Genomic DNA, 15695 nt, shown 5'->3' with positions numbered 1-15695 from the left:
CAGTTATCTATAGAGAAGTTTCACAAAATGAAATGTACATATTTTACTTACGATACGGCGTAGCCTGATAGGTTGCAGAAAATCCCGGCATCATGATAATGTCATCAGAAAAGAACTGCACCAAGAGAAACCTTCCACTGCTATATACCTCCCATGGTGCCAGTTGGCCACACGCCCTTATAATCTTGTGGCTATATATTGAGTTACCATCGAATATTTCGACGAAGTCCCACGGACAGGAGGCAGTTCCATATTCAAGGTGAAATGAAAAGAAGTATAGATATATGTACTGGCCGAACGGTGCCTCGATTAACCAGGTACAATACTTATCATTTGGATAGCAGCCTGGGTGGTGTGGACTGGCAAAGTAACCACTGGGTTGGTTTAGGTGGTGATAACAAGATCCTGTTAGTAAGAAGAAAAAAAATAGAATAAAATTTAGATGTACATATGCAGTCAACTCCCGCCTTGCGGACACCTCACTTTTACGGACACCCCGTTATTACGGACAGGAATTTAAGTCCCGGCGAATAAGAATTACTGAAAATAACTCCCGCTACTACGAACTTTCCCTATTGCGGACACTTTATTGTGGTTACGAAGGTGTCCGTTAAAGTGAGAGTTGACTGAGTTTTATTGGACACCATCGGGAACACAATTTGGTCTCCGCAATAAAGAAAGTCCGTAGCAGGAGTTATTTTTAGTGATTCTTATTCGTCAGGACTTTAATTCCTGTCCGTAATTATTTACCGGGGTGTCCGTAATAGCGAGGTGTCCGCAAGGCGGGAGTTGACTGCATTTTTATTACTAAAAACAACTCTTAACACACACCCTGACAGTTTGAAAATCTACTTACCAGGAATTGGGGTCGCAACATGAGATTGGGCTTCAGACGATAAGAAAAAAACAGCAAAGAGTCAGTTAACTGCTTTGTAAAATAAGAACTTCTTGATAAAAAGGACTGAACTATAGAGTTTCTCACAGATATTATTTATATATTCGTTTTTAGAAAACGTTCCATTAGGTGTATATATATATAACTTTCGAGATGATACCAGCTACAAAAAAAGATAAAAAAAAATGAGTTGATACATTGCACAAGACATCTACCCAACAGACAAACAACAACAACAATAACAGCAAAAAGACGACAGAAAATTTAGTGGATTTTATCAGTCATTTGTTTCACGTTTTGTTACAAATGTTGAGCTACAGGTTGACTGAGTATCTACACATACAAATCAAAGTTAAAACATTTAACAATTAAAATACGAACTGAGCTGATCTAATCAAAATTTTACTTACAAGGAGTAGGTGTAACTTGGGAGGCTTCAAAAGAAAAGAAAAGGGAAAATTACACAAAGTCCATAAATAGATTAATAGATACATTGAAAGATACGACATAACCACATTCATATGACCAGCAATCCATGCCAAAGGAAAATTGTAAAAAAAAAAACAAAAACGAAAAACTTGTCTTAATGCACTCCCATAGAAAAAAGATAACTCCGTTCTGCTAATGGCGCAAGAACGATTACAAAACGCGAGCAGAACGATTTGAATACGCTCACAACCTACATGTACACCAAAAATGCGTATGTCGTACGGTGTTAAGTCAAACAATACAATCATGTTTTGTAAATTTGTATGTTTTCCCATACAAAACTTCACAATAACAGTAACAAAAAGTAGAGACTGAATAAACTCAAATAATAGCCCTACTTACAGGGAGTAGATGCGGCATTCCGAGAATGGAGGGCTTTAGAAAAGAAAAAAAGAATATCGTTAAATCCTGTTAAATATTCTCAGCGTGTATATCCACCAAATATCATTATTCACAACAATTATTTCTATTGTTTGCTTAGCAAAATAATAAATAAACGTTTTTGTTTAGTTTAGAAATGATTCGTCGTTGCATTGGCCAGCCAAAATCTCTTAAGACAAGTTTAATCGCTTACGCTAAAGATATCTCGTCTTACGGTTATGTTTTGTTTCGAGCAGTTACATGTAGGTGAGAACTACTTTTTAAAAACAAAACGAAAGCATGAACTTGGGGGAATGTAACTAATCAAACTCTGTTGTTGTTAAATTCTTACTCACAGATCTTTCAACTCGGTATCTCGAGAAGAAGAAATATCTACTTGAATACTTTTAGTGTCAAATCTATCATTTTTTGTTTTGTTTCAACTTAGATTCAGTATCAGGAAGCTGAACACAGAATTTTTTTTAATTCCCCCTACAGAAGACCCCTGAAATCACATGTTCTCTTCTTTGTTGTGTATTATGGACATAATTTTATCATAATTTTATCAAAACATCAAGTTGTAAATGCTGAAAACAAGAGTTCTCCTACTCTATGATGGAAATTTAATCAGTGGTTAAAACCCGTATGTTCTTAAGTTTCCTTTGGGTCGTTCTTATCTTTTATCTGCAGCAACACATGAAAGTATTAAATATTTCTAGCTGATCTCTGGACTGATTTAGCGGCTTTAACTGCAGTAACTTACAAACTTACAATGGGCGACTTAGATGGATGGCTACTTCGTAAAAAGGAATTCAATACAATTCTATAAAAAAGATGTAACTAGTCACATTCGCTTACTAGAATTGAGATGCAGGCACATTGGGTATCTCCTATGGACCTGTTCGTAATAGGCAGTGAAACCAGAGCGGGCAATTATGACATCTGATACAAACTTAACGTGGAGGACGTAGCCGGTACTGTAAATACACCAAGAATCCTGATAGTCACAGCGTTTGGCTATCAAGGTGCTGGATGAAGAAGTTCCATCGAATATTTCCACGTAGTCATAAGGACATTCAGCAGCGCCATATGCATGCTCAAGATGGAAATGTTCAAAGTGCAGATAAATGAAGTAACCAGGTATCACAGTAATTGTCCAGTCACAAGTCACGCTGGTTGGATAGTCGTATGGATAGTTTGGACTGGTGAAGTTTCCTCTCAAGCCAGTTAAGCTATAAGAACAGGACCCTGAAGAGAGTGGCGGTTTGATGGTTAGTGTTTCGATCGGACTGCGGAACGGAAAGCTACGGTCAGCGGCCTTGGTGTAATGTTTTTAGACAATAACCTTTGCTATCACGGGAGTATATATAGATACCGGCCAATTTGTTAAAGCAACCTAAAAAATACCCGTGGTAACCAGCGACGAACAAGCTTTTGTATTCAATCCATAGGTTATTACAGTACTCCGTGTCTCTTTATCCTTCTCAAACCGGTATCAAGCGTCGGCTTCTAGAGCCATTACCATGCATTACAACAAGTAAAGGAAACTCGTTGAATTGAATTATTCGCTGTTGTACGCCATTCAAGTATTATCTCAATGAAGAAGAGATGCACACACTGGCAACTACAGTAAAGGCTACAATAGAGTTATACGGAGAAGGTGAAGCCAACTTCACCAGTTCCTTTTGACAAATAAGTCATTTTATTTAACTCGTAAAATGCAACTGGTAACAACTGTTAGTTCAGAATAAAGCAAAACGAATCAAAGCTAAAGTGAAAAAAAATCTAAGTATCATTAAAAACCTATGCGTTCTGGTCTTGCCAACTTAGTTTGTTAATTAGTCTGGTGTATTTAAAGAATTATTGAAGAAAATAAACTAAAATCAGTCAATCTTACCAGAAGGAGAACCTGGCGAGGAGGACGCCGACGCTGTTGGAGATATCGATGCTAGTGAAGCCACAAAAAAGATACTCTTATTCAAATGGTCAGACAGAATCTCTCGAAATAAGTATTCAAGTAATAAGCCTTTTGTTCTTCCTAACATGGTTAGTACTGGGGATGGGCATCAAAAAGCAAAGCAACATCTGATAACAAGATCAAAATACCTGGTGTAGGTGATATATTAGTGGTCCTTGTGATACTCGTGGTACTTGTCATTGTTGTCATTGAAAAGTTCCCTGTGGTAATAAATAAGGGTATAAATTACATGTAGATGTTTCTTAAGTCTAACACATTTAAAATTTAAACATTTTTACAATGAACATGTTTGTTATAACCTAATAAATTACAGTCTTGGCGAGGTAATCGGTCTGTTTGTCCGTCTATCTGCCTATCTGTGTGTGGGTCTGTCTGTCTGTCTGTCTGTCTGTCCGTCCGCCCGTCTGTCCGTCTGTCTGTCTGTCTTTCTTTCTATCCTCACCTCCACCCCCATTTCCACAATAACGTAGCCAACAAGCTGGTGTTGGTCCCAGCTCGTACACGTAAAATCCGCTACAGTTACGGACACGAATGCTTGTAGACCAGGTACAACAACCAGAACTCCAATGAAAACACACTGTAGCGTACACAGCACCGTCGGCCACGGAGGGGTGCGCGCCATTCAGCCAGCCTGGCGCATGAGAGCTGCACCGATTCTTCCCCACACAGGATGTAGGCATCTGATCACCAGCTGCCCCACGAAATCGGTACCAGCCAGACAAGTGACTATCGCATTGGTAATAACCGTGGTATCCGTTATAAAAGCCCATTGCTCTTTCGGAATCTTCCAGGTATGAGTGGTGGACGCATTCTAACAAAGCATTTAGAAAAGAAGAAACGAAAACAAGCATCGATAAGTTAAGGTAGAAGAATCATGGGGATGACTTACAACGTAAGTTAACGTAACATATCTGTTAAGGCCGATTTACACGGTACGATTTTGTCGCATGCGACATGCTTACGACAGGCCTACGGCACGAATTGTGTCGTGTAAATCAAACCTACAACTCGCTTACGACTGTCGTAGGCGTGTCGTAAGCTTGTCGCATGCGACAAAATCGTACCGTGTAAATCGGCCTTTACATTCCGTCGAAAGCGCGTCTTCAGATACAACAATTAAAATTTTATTATCCATCGCTAAGGCTTATATGTAATTTGTGGCCAGTATACCCTGCATTGCAGACGTTTTTGCTGGGTGAATATGTTTTGCGTTGTTTATAGCCGCCGTCTTGGATTCAAAGGGCGATTATCTTAGAATCCCAGTTAGCAATATAGAACTGTATGTCGTTTCCAACTTTAAGCCATGCACTGAAGGTGATAAATAGGGTATTGATGGTGAGTTATTGTCAGCTATCAATTTTCAATTGTTCGAGCAATTAGTCAGTTGTCAAAAACAAAGCCTTAACAATAACAATCTCAAATATTAACATAGCGAAAACGATCCAACATATTCTTATTTCTTGCCAGTAAAATGCTTTTTTCTAGCTCCGGTAGTTGTGCCCAGAACGGTCACACAAGTCGAGTTAAGTAAATACCCAGCTAAATATTCATCGAGCTTAGTAATAGTTAATATATATTAAATGTTTTAAAAAAGGAACAAAGTAAACATATAGTACAACCTGTAGGATACGACGGACCAGCGCTGGCAGATGCAGTTGGGCCTATGAACAGAAAATCAAAGTGTTTTACAATGTTTTTCTGGAAAACGTTCAAAAGAGCATTGCTAAAAATGTTTGGCTGGTTTGATTGGTTTCTGCTTGATTTCAGGTTATGATCAAGTAAGTCACACTGCTTTTTTTTAACGCATGACTGTTCAGAATTTGTTTTTATTCTTTTATCTTGCAGAAAACAATCTCTTAATAATACACTTAATTGGGGCGTACTTCAAATTCATTTTTAAATCCAACTTAAGCCATTAATTCAAACTACAAGTAGTCCCTCATTTTTCTTAGGGTCAGTCGATAGGTAAGCACGCAGGTGCGCGAGAAAATTAAGTCTCCTTTTAATTATGGGCTCTCAACAATATAAATAAAGTCGCAAAATATTAGTTTCGCTAACTATCTTATCAGAAGGAGACACTGTTGGGGAGAAGAAGAATAGATATTTTTTAAAAAAAACTTGATCTTTTACAGTTCTCAATTATCTTTTTTTCTTTCTCTTTCTTTCTTTCTTTCTTTCTTTCTTTCTTTCTTTCTTTCTTTCTTTCTTTCTTTCTTTCTTCTTTCTCTCTCTTTTTTTCTTTTTATTTGGGGGGGGGGGGGGGGTGTAAGGGTCATTCTTGACTTCTTGACTCGGAAGAAGAAACACGGTTAAAGGTACGTTGAAAGGTAGGTGATCAATGCACGAACAACATGATCAGCGGCGCTAAAGAAAAAACAAAAGGAATACGAATTGACTAAAACTTCTTCCCAAACCTCTGCCACCTTCGTGCAGTTTTCATGAATGTATTCTTTGTATTCATATTCACAATTTTATTCATTCATTGCAAGGGCGTACAGGGACGAGAGGGGGGGGGGGGGGGGTCTCGCATTTTGAACAGGATATTTACTCTGTGATGCTGAAACGCTCAGTAGCTGTTCATTCATACTCCTCAACCATTTTGATTTGTCAATTGTGTGTCCATGACGTGTCTATTCGACATTACCATAGCAACTATACAATTACATCAGATTTAGCCATATGTCGACAATTTTGTTTTGTTTTTTAGTAGGCAAATTGCAAAATTCGTATTTTTACTCACTTGACGTTGGTACAGAAACGTGTCGCTGGCAAATTCCATTGGTAATCGATACATCATCAATGGCTATATCACCCCTATAGGAAGATCCTCTTATTCCTTCAAATGTCACCTAGATGAATAACAGAAAAAACGAAATAGTAGTTATTCATGATAGAGGACTAATGATTTTGACAGAGGTGAAATAGAAAAAATGTTTAAATACAAACAAATGCTTAATTGGGTTGAGGAAAAAGCAGTAGCGACAACAACAAGAACAGCACTGACGACGACAAAGTTGTGACGAAACGTGACACCCAGAAAACAGTTTAAGTTGTGATTCTGTATAATCATCTGATGTAAAATTTTATGGGTCAGTTAGCAAAGATGAGTAGTCTTCTGTTGTAAATTCGTAGTTCTGTTTGATACAAAGGGAAAAACGTTATTCAAACTTATTATGCATTTCCCGATTAAAACTTACAGTTTTATCCAAATAAATGGTTATTTCTTCTTTCATCCAGTAGTTACCATGGTTTCCAGACTTGTTAAATACTACAGCATTTCCGCTAAAAACAGTAAAATTTCCCATAGTGTCTCCATACATATGATAATAGAACACAAGACAAGCCAGTTCTCCATTTGCAGGTACAGAAAGCTCAAGCTTTGCACTATCCCCAGGAGCTCGTGGAGAAGACGTTTCGATGTACATATAGTATCCTGTGAACATGTACATACAAAGATACATTAACGGTCCTTCCGAAAGCCTCGCAACTTTGCATGTTAAACTGTTAAAATTTGCACTGAGAACAAAAAATAAAGCAAACAACAAATATAAATCAAACGAAATGGTTGACATTTCTCGTACCTGACCCAGTTGTATGATCGTAATCTGGACCTGTATAGGAAGATCCTGTTGACCCTCTATGACGTATCCAGTCAAAGTCATCCGAGTAAGACTGTCGCCAGCCATAACAAAGTCCACTATCAAAGTCGCAAGATGTGGGAACTAGTGTGGAGACACAAAACCCTTCACCTTACTTACTCATCTACAACATTAACGATAGCTGATCACTTAAGAAAAAAAAAAAAGAAAAAAAAAGTGGCATCTTTTTTCGATTCTATTGCGTTAAGGATATTAGGACCTTCAGTTGGCCTGCTCCCCACGCATACAGGCTCTATATAGTTCAGTTGGTACCCAACCGTGAAATAGTTACAGCTCAAAGGGTACTATTACACACTAATTTCATTGTTTTCTTTTGTTTAGTTTTGACCATTTAGCACTATTTGTTAGATGTTATTTCACCGGTTAATAAAATTACCCCATCAAACAAGTACTTAATTGCTTACACATGGTGAAGATTTCATAAAATAATGTTGCCTACTGAAGTCCTGTTGCCATGAGTAGATAGGGCTATTTATTAAACTCTTGTCTTACTTATTGTTCCACTGTATGAAAAAACCTGACCGAAAAAAAGCTAAGAGAACAATTTGAAAATTACAGAATCGAGAGACATGGATAGTGGCACTTTCAGAAGAATTCTTTGCCCCTAATATTTAAGAATACTTGTCTTGGAAAGAGAAGGGAAGTTGGAAATAAATTTTAATCACATTCATGTTTTGACAAAAAAAAATTGTTTACCAGGTGGGAACACAGTTGTAATATTCGTCATTTTTGCCATCCAGCACCGAATCAAATCAATGTCTTTCGTCCAGGGAGTGAAATGATAAGATAATCGCCAATCAGTGGCGATTATCTTAGAATTCCAGTTACCAATAGAGTACTGTAGTCGTTTTTTACTTTGAGCCTTGCACTGAAGGTGACAAAGAGGGTCTTTCAAAGAATTAGGGACAGACCTGTCCATTAGAAATATTATTTGGGGGGGGGGGGGGAGGGGAGTGACTTTTGCCCAAAAAAATTCCTGCAAGGAAAATTTGTCTAACAAAAATCCTGTAAGCGGTTATATGCCTAAAAACGACATGCATTTTCTTGCCAGTAAAAAGTGATTTTTTTGATCCGGCACTTTTCTCCAGAAAGTGTGCTGCAGGTAACCGCAACAAATTTTAGAATTTTATGCACTTATATAAAGAAACGAAGTTATAAACAAATCAATTACACTAGAGCCTACAATTTTAAAATAGATTAAACAAAATCAAACAAAACCAGTTAAGATATCATACACCTTGAAAAAAAAAACCGTATGCATTGTTACTTTGTCAGCTTAATGTATTCACTTTTATTGAACCATTGCAATTTAAAGAATTATTTGAGACTAACTAAATTTACTAATCTTACCAGAAGGAAACCCTGCCGAGGATGATGCCGATGCTGTCGGGGAGATCGATGCTAGTTAAAAGAAGAAAAACACACTCTTAAATCAATGCCTAGATAGAGAAAACGAGGTTACGTATGTTATGAATACCACCGATGACTTACGATCGTGCGCATGCTGGACAACATAAACAAAAGGACAACTGACTACAAGATTAAAATACCTGGTGTAGGTGATATGTTAGTAGTACTTGTAATACTTGTCGTTGAGGTTGTTGTTAAATAGTTCCCTGTTTGTTCTCGGGGGTAATTCTATAACTTTTAGAAATTTTGGTTTGGAGTCTTTTGCAATGCTTACACACGTACTGTCTTAGACTAAGAGCTGTGTCCAGAAATCCACAAAACAAAATGCAACAAATGGGTATGCTTGCTTATCCAGCCAACCAACGCTAGTTCTGATTGCCGCGGGCGCCAGGACAAGGATGAAAAGCAAGACAAGCATTAATTAACCAATCCAAAAGATTAGAACTTCTCATTATAGTGCCAAAATGTTGCGGCTTCCTCTGATAATCCTGGCCAGAAAGTTAGTCGTCCGTGTAATCGACCGGTCACAGTCTTTTGATTTTTTTGTGTAAATTTTTTTGTCTTTTCAATCAATCAATCAATCAATCAAACTTTATTTATAGAGGGTTACACGTAATAGTTTTACAACTAATAAATTTGTGGCCCTCTCTAATGTACTAAAAAAATGAAGAATCTACTATAAACAATAATCTAATTTAAAATTTAGTTAAAACCTAATTTAAAATCGAAATGTAAGTTAAAAATTTAAAAACTAATCTACAGTATTGATCCAAAGGTAATTATTACTAAATAACACAATCTAAAAGTTATTATCTAAAAAAAGGAGTAAAAATATTATTCTTGAGCTGACTTAATTTAAAATATTTATACAAAGCATTCCTTGCATTTCAAACCCCCAAAAATACCAACTTCAAAATGTTTAGGGGGTTCGTTCGAACCCCTCGAACCCCCCCCCCCCCCCCCCACCCTACGGGCCTGTGTTAATCCACAAACTGACAAACATATATGACCAAGCATAGCCAGGTTGTTAGAGCACTTGATTACATGGGAATGGTTGGGATGGCTATCGTTTTCGAGCGAGAGTCAAACAAATAACTTATTGTTCTGGAATTTTAAATGATATTTTTTCATGAAAGTGCAGGCTAGAAGGAATCGTTTGGAGAGTCCATATTAACTTGTTTTCCTACGTGATCCTCTTACACGTTCTGAGTTGGAAGAGAGAGGGTAAGAAATTTGTTCAAGAAGAAGATAGGCTTTGTGAGCAATGATCTTCATCATATAATTTATAGGACACCGCCCCCACCAACAACAGCAACTAAATACCTGGTGTAGGTAACACAACAGAAGAAGTGGCACTTCCGCTTGAATTGCCGTCTATGAAAATAAAATAAAAGAGTTAAATGTTAGTTTTCTCCATATAATTAAAACCACGTACGCCTTCGAACGCCTGTCTGCCAACTTGCCTGCCTGCCTGCGTGTCTGTCAGGCAGTCCGTCCGTCCGTCCGTCCGTCTTTCTACCTGCCTAGCTGCCTGTCTGTCTGTCTGTCTGTCTGTCTGTCTGTCTGTCTTTTGTCTGTAGTTTTGCCTGTTTTTGTTTTATTTTTCATTCATTTGTTAATTTCTTTGTTTATTTATTCATCAATGTGTCCTCACCTCCACCCCCATTTCCACAATAACGTAACCAACAGCTTGGGGTTGGACCAAGCTCGTACACGTAAAACCCGCTACAGTTACGAACACGGATGTCTCTCCACCAGTGACAACAACCAGAAGTCCAGTGAAAACACACTGTAGCGTTAACAATTCCATCAGCTACCGTTGGGTGAGTGTTGTTCAACCAGCCCGGCGCATGCGAACTGCAGTGATTCTGCTTCACACATGTTGTTGGCATCTCAGTGCCCGCTGCACCACGGAATCGGTACCAGCCAAAAGGAAGGTTGCTATCACATTGGTAATAACCGTAGTATCCATTATAATAACTCATCCTCCTTACTGAATCTTCCAGGTACGAGTGGTGTACGCATTCTAATAATAATTTGAACATAAATTGTTATTAATTAAACACTAGAAGGAATGCCAGTTACTTTATGCAGTTATATCTGAAATATATACAAGAACACTGCTATGTGTAATATATATACCCCCCCCCCCCCCGCCTCTCGTAATAAAATTTTGCTATACCTATTCGCTATTTTGCTATACCCACCTCCCTACCTATTCGTCTCTCTCCTTTAATATTATTTCAATTCTAATTTTCTTTCAATGTTATTTCCTTATTTCTTGATTAGCGGTATCGGTATTTGTTTCTAATATAAATATGTTGCAATAGTATTGACTGGCAAAGAGGTCCTATTAATGTAATAGGTTTCCTGTAATCTTCCCACAAATTCAGCTATTGATATCGTTCTTCGAGATAGGAGATTTAAAAGTGCTATTACCTTGTGCCTCCGAGGTAACGGCGACGTCCTGGTTGTTGCAATCATCGCCAGTACAACACTCTATATTACAATCCAGCAAGGTCCAGTTTTGATATGAATTGAAAGCAGCGGCTAAGACTTCGCAGGCTGCTGTTTTGTCTACAGAAACAAACAATCCCAGCAAAGGAACATTGAATTTATTTAAATAAATGCGTAGAGATAAAGCACCATATTGCTACGCTTATTTAATTCTCAACTGAATAACGTTTGCTATGCCAAATTTTACTATACTAGTATCTTTGACAAAACCTTGACGCAATTGCTGTTTTTTTCTTAATTGGAACATGAAAAAATAAAGTAATTCCCCCTCTCAGACCATGATAAAAAAAGACTCGATTCTAAATGTAATTGTGGAAGAGATCATAAAGTATTATGAGTACCGTAAAAGCTAGTTTATTTCCCTCTCTCCCCACATTTCCTCCATGAGCCTCTCTCTGGAATTTCAACATTGTAAGTCTCCCCTCTCTTTCAAGCCACCCTTCCCCGGTTCGATTCCCTCCCCGACATGGTAGATCATTACATTTTAAGAACAAGAAAACAAGGGTAACTTTACATTTTTCATCCACCACATTTGTTATTGTTACTATTTTGCAAAAATGGGCTAGTAAACAACACTAAAATATTAAGAAAGAGGGTCTAGATGGGCTTTAACTGACAGCCTTGAATTAGACCAAATTACAACTGTAAGCTAAGAAATAAAGCTTTTAACCTAATAGCTGGGATCTGCAAAATTAACTAATAGCCAAGGAATGTGCTAAGATAACTGCGATTCTAGCAACACCACTAAGACCGTTGTATGGCACCTAACTGATAAATGTTTTTGAAATAAGCCCCCCCCCCCCCATCCATCTTCTCTCTCACTGTTACGTAGCTCATAAAAAGGTCTCTAAAGGAAAAAAGCTCTCCTGAAGCTTAATAGAGCTTTTAAGGTAATCCGCCACTACTTTTCGGATGAACACGGCATAAGCTTGTTGAAGGGACTACATGTGTACGTAAGGTTTCCTTACTTGAGCAGTCGATGCAACCTCGTGCAACGCCAGTATGAATCTCCTGAGACCCGTCTAGGTACCTGTACCTTCCCGCAGCTGTGAAACAGTGAGTTTGGCCCAGGGCGGGGAACACTGGACTTGTACAAGGTAAGCGTATTTGTTCACTGTTACACAGGGCTATGTCGTCACCTGGACCAGCATCACTGATGCAAGCATGACATGTAATTGGATTACCAGCTGTGGCAATAAAAGAACAAGATAAATATATCGTTACGCGGTTGAATACTTTATTCTTTTCCCAAAAAAATTATATGATAAATTTTCATAGAAGGAAGCGTAAAAGCTTGAGAAGGAAATGTCGCATATTTCATTTAGCTCAATGTGCACCTTTCCTTACGGAACCATTCACTCAGGTAGAGTGGTGAGAGGTTTCTATAATAAAAACAGACATTGGCCTTATTGACTAGAATTCGTTTTCGTTCCAGGTTGGGACTGCGTGTTTCAGTTGAAGCGAGTCAAATGCACTTGCGTATACAACGATTATTTCAGGACAGAGGAGGATAGCATATCGCGTATTAAATGTTGACAGCCCGCCCCACTCCCCCACCCCTTCCTCCTCGCACATACACACTGCACCTATGCGACCACGCGCACGTATCACGATAGAGCCGGATTAAGACATCAATGTATGATAATGGAATACTATTGCCATAGTACTGAATGCAGGTCCTACCTGATGGGAAACTAACACTGGCAGTTGCACCTAAAAATACGATGTAAAACAGCAAAAATGTAAGGTTCAAGAATCTCTGATTACTACCCCAACCCCACCGCCCCCCATCCTCTACCAACAACCTATTCTGGGATGTCCTGATACAATCTAGATAGAAGAAATGTCTTGCATGTCTTCAGAAAATAAAATATTTCTCCTTCCTTTCTATTTTTGGCCCAGTCGACCCGTTCACTGTCAACACGTACTGCTACAAGTAGCTTAAATTGTGTGATCATAATTCATGCACTATTTATCGCAAAATCAATACTGGGATAGGAAATTGAAGGGGAATATTTCGTGCTATTTTACACTCTTCCTGACATCAACATATCATTTATATTGATTTTACAAAATAATGCTAATAACGTCTTTATGGGCGTAGTTTTCAATCTTCATTGATTGTAGGAAGACGAGCTAGCGTACATAATCCTACTTACCACCGTGTAATGCTGTCGAAGAGGGAGCCAGATGTTGCCACCACCACAATTCGCGTTTCTTTCTTGAATGTGCATCACATTCATTAACGTCTGCAGAGAGTGTAAGAAAATCTTGTTTAAAAGATAATCAATATATTTTCATTCCTTCGTTATAAACTTGCAAATGCGACGAATGAAATTTTCTTAGTAGAATACCTTTAGCCTACGGTCATTACGTTGGTTATAAGTAGGATAAGGTAATGGTGCGCTTTCCAGGTAAGATAAAGATTTTCGACCAAATCTCTTATAGAGATAAATTTTGCCTACTTAGGGACAAATTAAAATGGACCGTGAAAGCTAATAGCGGGCTTCATATACGGTGATGGTCGTGGGAAAGTATGAACGGGAACGTATAAAATGCTTTTAGTCATAGCTATTATACAGCCCCAAATTAGTTGAAATCAGCCTCACTCGTAATGATAAACAATCCAGCTTGACACAAATCTCCAGGAAAATAAATATTGAATTGCCAAGTTGCGTATGGATCACAAAATACTTATAACTATCAGTCGTACTGTTGATTCCCAAACTCGAGCTCGGGATCAGCCAATCCGAGGCTCTGTCTATACTATCTTGTTATAAACAATATCACAACATGTAACATACCAACGCAGTTTGTAAATCCTGGCGCAGCAAGAGCATAACCAACAGGGCAAATGCCGTCTACAGGGAAACCCCAGTCGCCCGGGGATGGAATGCCTGGTGTGGGTGGTCCATCATACGAGCAGCCCTGTCCAACCACTGCACCGTGGTCTATCAAGATCGCGTATGATCCGTTCATACTCAATGCTGCTTTGGGTGTGGCAAAGTGCAGTACTGTGCGGTTGCTGTCGATGATGACGTACTGGGAAAGTGTGTCCACTTTGTAAACTGTGTGACTGTTGGGTAGCAGCACGAGTCTGATGAAGCCGGAAGTACGAGGTTTCTTTATCTGCATGGTAGGTATAAACAAGGAAATAAGTGGGGTGAATAGCTGATCAACGGTAACATTTTGTAGTAAAACAGTAAGTACTCTTACGAATACCAGTTTTTATACCATGCCATAGAAAATACAGCCAATCAGAATACAGGAAAGCCGTTGTATAATTATTCGACGGTATTCAACCCAACCTTCCCATAGTGCGCTGCGACTGTATTCTCGACGAAATTTAGTAAGCGTATTTTCTATGGCATGGTATAAAATAGTTACACAACACTTTCTCGTGGTATACTATGGAATATCCCACTTGTCACTTGTATTTTCTTGGCATACACACTCGCCTAAAGGCTCGTGTGTATACCGAGAAAATACAAGTGACTCGTGGGATATTCCATAGTATACCACTCGAAAGCGTTGCATAACTAGTATATATTCAGTGATATAAAATTTGTTAAAGCCTCTGCGTCAAGAAACGAATGGAAAACTTTACCAGGAAGTGACGACGTAAGCTGACCACCAAATATATTAAATAAGAGAAATTGTACTATTGTCACTAAGATATCGATTATACAAAAGAAGCTTAAGGTGGCTCAACTGGATTTTCTAGGGGTAACACCACTCAAGTTTGAGAATTAACTCCGTCGCCATTAACGATGCTATCGAAAAACAATCACCACAGTTGTATTAGATAAAGATGAAATTTTTTTATGATCAGTGTTATATTGACATCGGAGTTGCCATAGCGACGAAATGACGTCATTGCGTTTTTTACTTTCGCTCGTATTCCTGGGCACAGGGAGAGTTTTTCGGAAATCGCTCAAAGGAGCTTGAACCACACATAGCTGCCTCGATGTTGGCAAAGTTTAAACAAATTCTGTGAGAGCGTTTTCGAAATATTTGAAGATGAAGTTTTGGGGGCTATAAATATAGTCAAAAACATACTAGCGAGAAAATGGGGTAATATCTAAAGAAAACCACGCACCTGTGGATTGCAGTTTCAACTTATAGTAGTTTGATTCCATTTAAAATCGTGTATAAAACAGTGGTGGAGATTGCTTTGGTCGATTGCGAGAAAAATAATTTGATGAGCGTGCGTTCCGATGCTCTTGTTGCAGTTTTTGTTTATAATATGGTCTATGCTTACAAACGTGATAATAAATTAAAAACTGCTCGATGAATTTTTTTAAAAACTCGACAAACTCGAGGTTTGTCATCAATTGATATAACTTGCAAGTTTCAAGCTCATTGAAAACATTTAAGGCAATAAAAT

The 15695-nt window shown here is 38.3% G+C and overlaps 1 protein-coding gene across 2 annotated transcripts in view; it reads right to left on the bottom strand.

Moving 5' to 3' along the window:
- Positions 1-15695, bottom strand: part of LOC144642080 (uncharacterized) — a 34533-nt gene that overhangs the window by 6494 nt on the left and 12344 nt on the right. Inside the window, exons 8-27 of one of the 2 annotated variants that reach the window (XM_078501080.1) lie at positions 14113-14437; positions 13468-13557; positions 12992-13021; positions 12277-12495; positions 11231-11368; positions 10446-10817; positions 10115-10165; positions 8732-8782; positions 7304-7444; positions 6920-7155; positions 6463-6571; positions 5342-5383; positions 4165-4533; positions 3851-3922; positions 3642-3692; positions 2603-2992; positions 1727-1759; positions 1306-1329; positions 857-886; positions 52-405 (exon numbers count right to left, since the gene is read on the bottom strand). In XM_078501080.1, the coding sequence (XP_078357206.1) occupies positions 52-405; positions 857-886; positions 1306-1329; positions 1727-1759; positions 2603-2992; positions 3642-3692; positions 3851-3922; positions 4165-4533; positions 5342-5383; positions 6463-6571; positions 6920-7155; positions 7304-7444; positions 8732-8782; positions 10115-10165; positions 10446-10817; positions 11231-11368; positions 12277-12495; positions 12992-13021; positions 13468-13557; positions 14113-14437 (3127 nt within the window). The remainder of the gene's footprint in view (positions 1-51; positions 406-856; positions 887-1305; positions 1330-1726; positions 1760-2602; positions 2993-3641; positions 3693-3850; positions 3923-4164; positions 4534-5341; positions 5384-6462; positions 6572-6919; positions 7156-7303; positions 7445-8731; positions 8783-10114; positions 10166-10445; positions 10818-11230; positions 11369-12276; positions 12496-12991; positions 13022-13467; positions 13558-14112; positions 14438-15695) is intronic. The other variant, XM_078501087.1, reaches the window with a different exon arrangement.

The sequence above is a fragment of the Oculina patagonica genome, chromosome 1 (genome assembly GCF_052425735.1).
Source record: "Oculina patagonica isolate OP01 chromosome 1, crgOcupat, whole genome shotgun sequence".
NCBI lineage: Eukaryota > Metazoa > Cnidaria > Anthozoa > Scleractinia > Oculinidae > Oculina > Oculina patagonica.
This window is presented reverse-complemented; position numbering and strand designations above follow the sequence as displayed.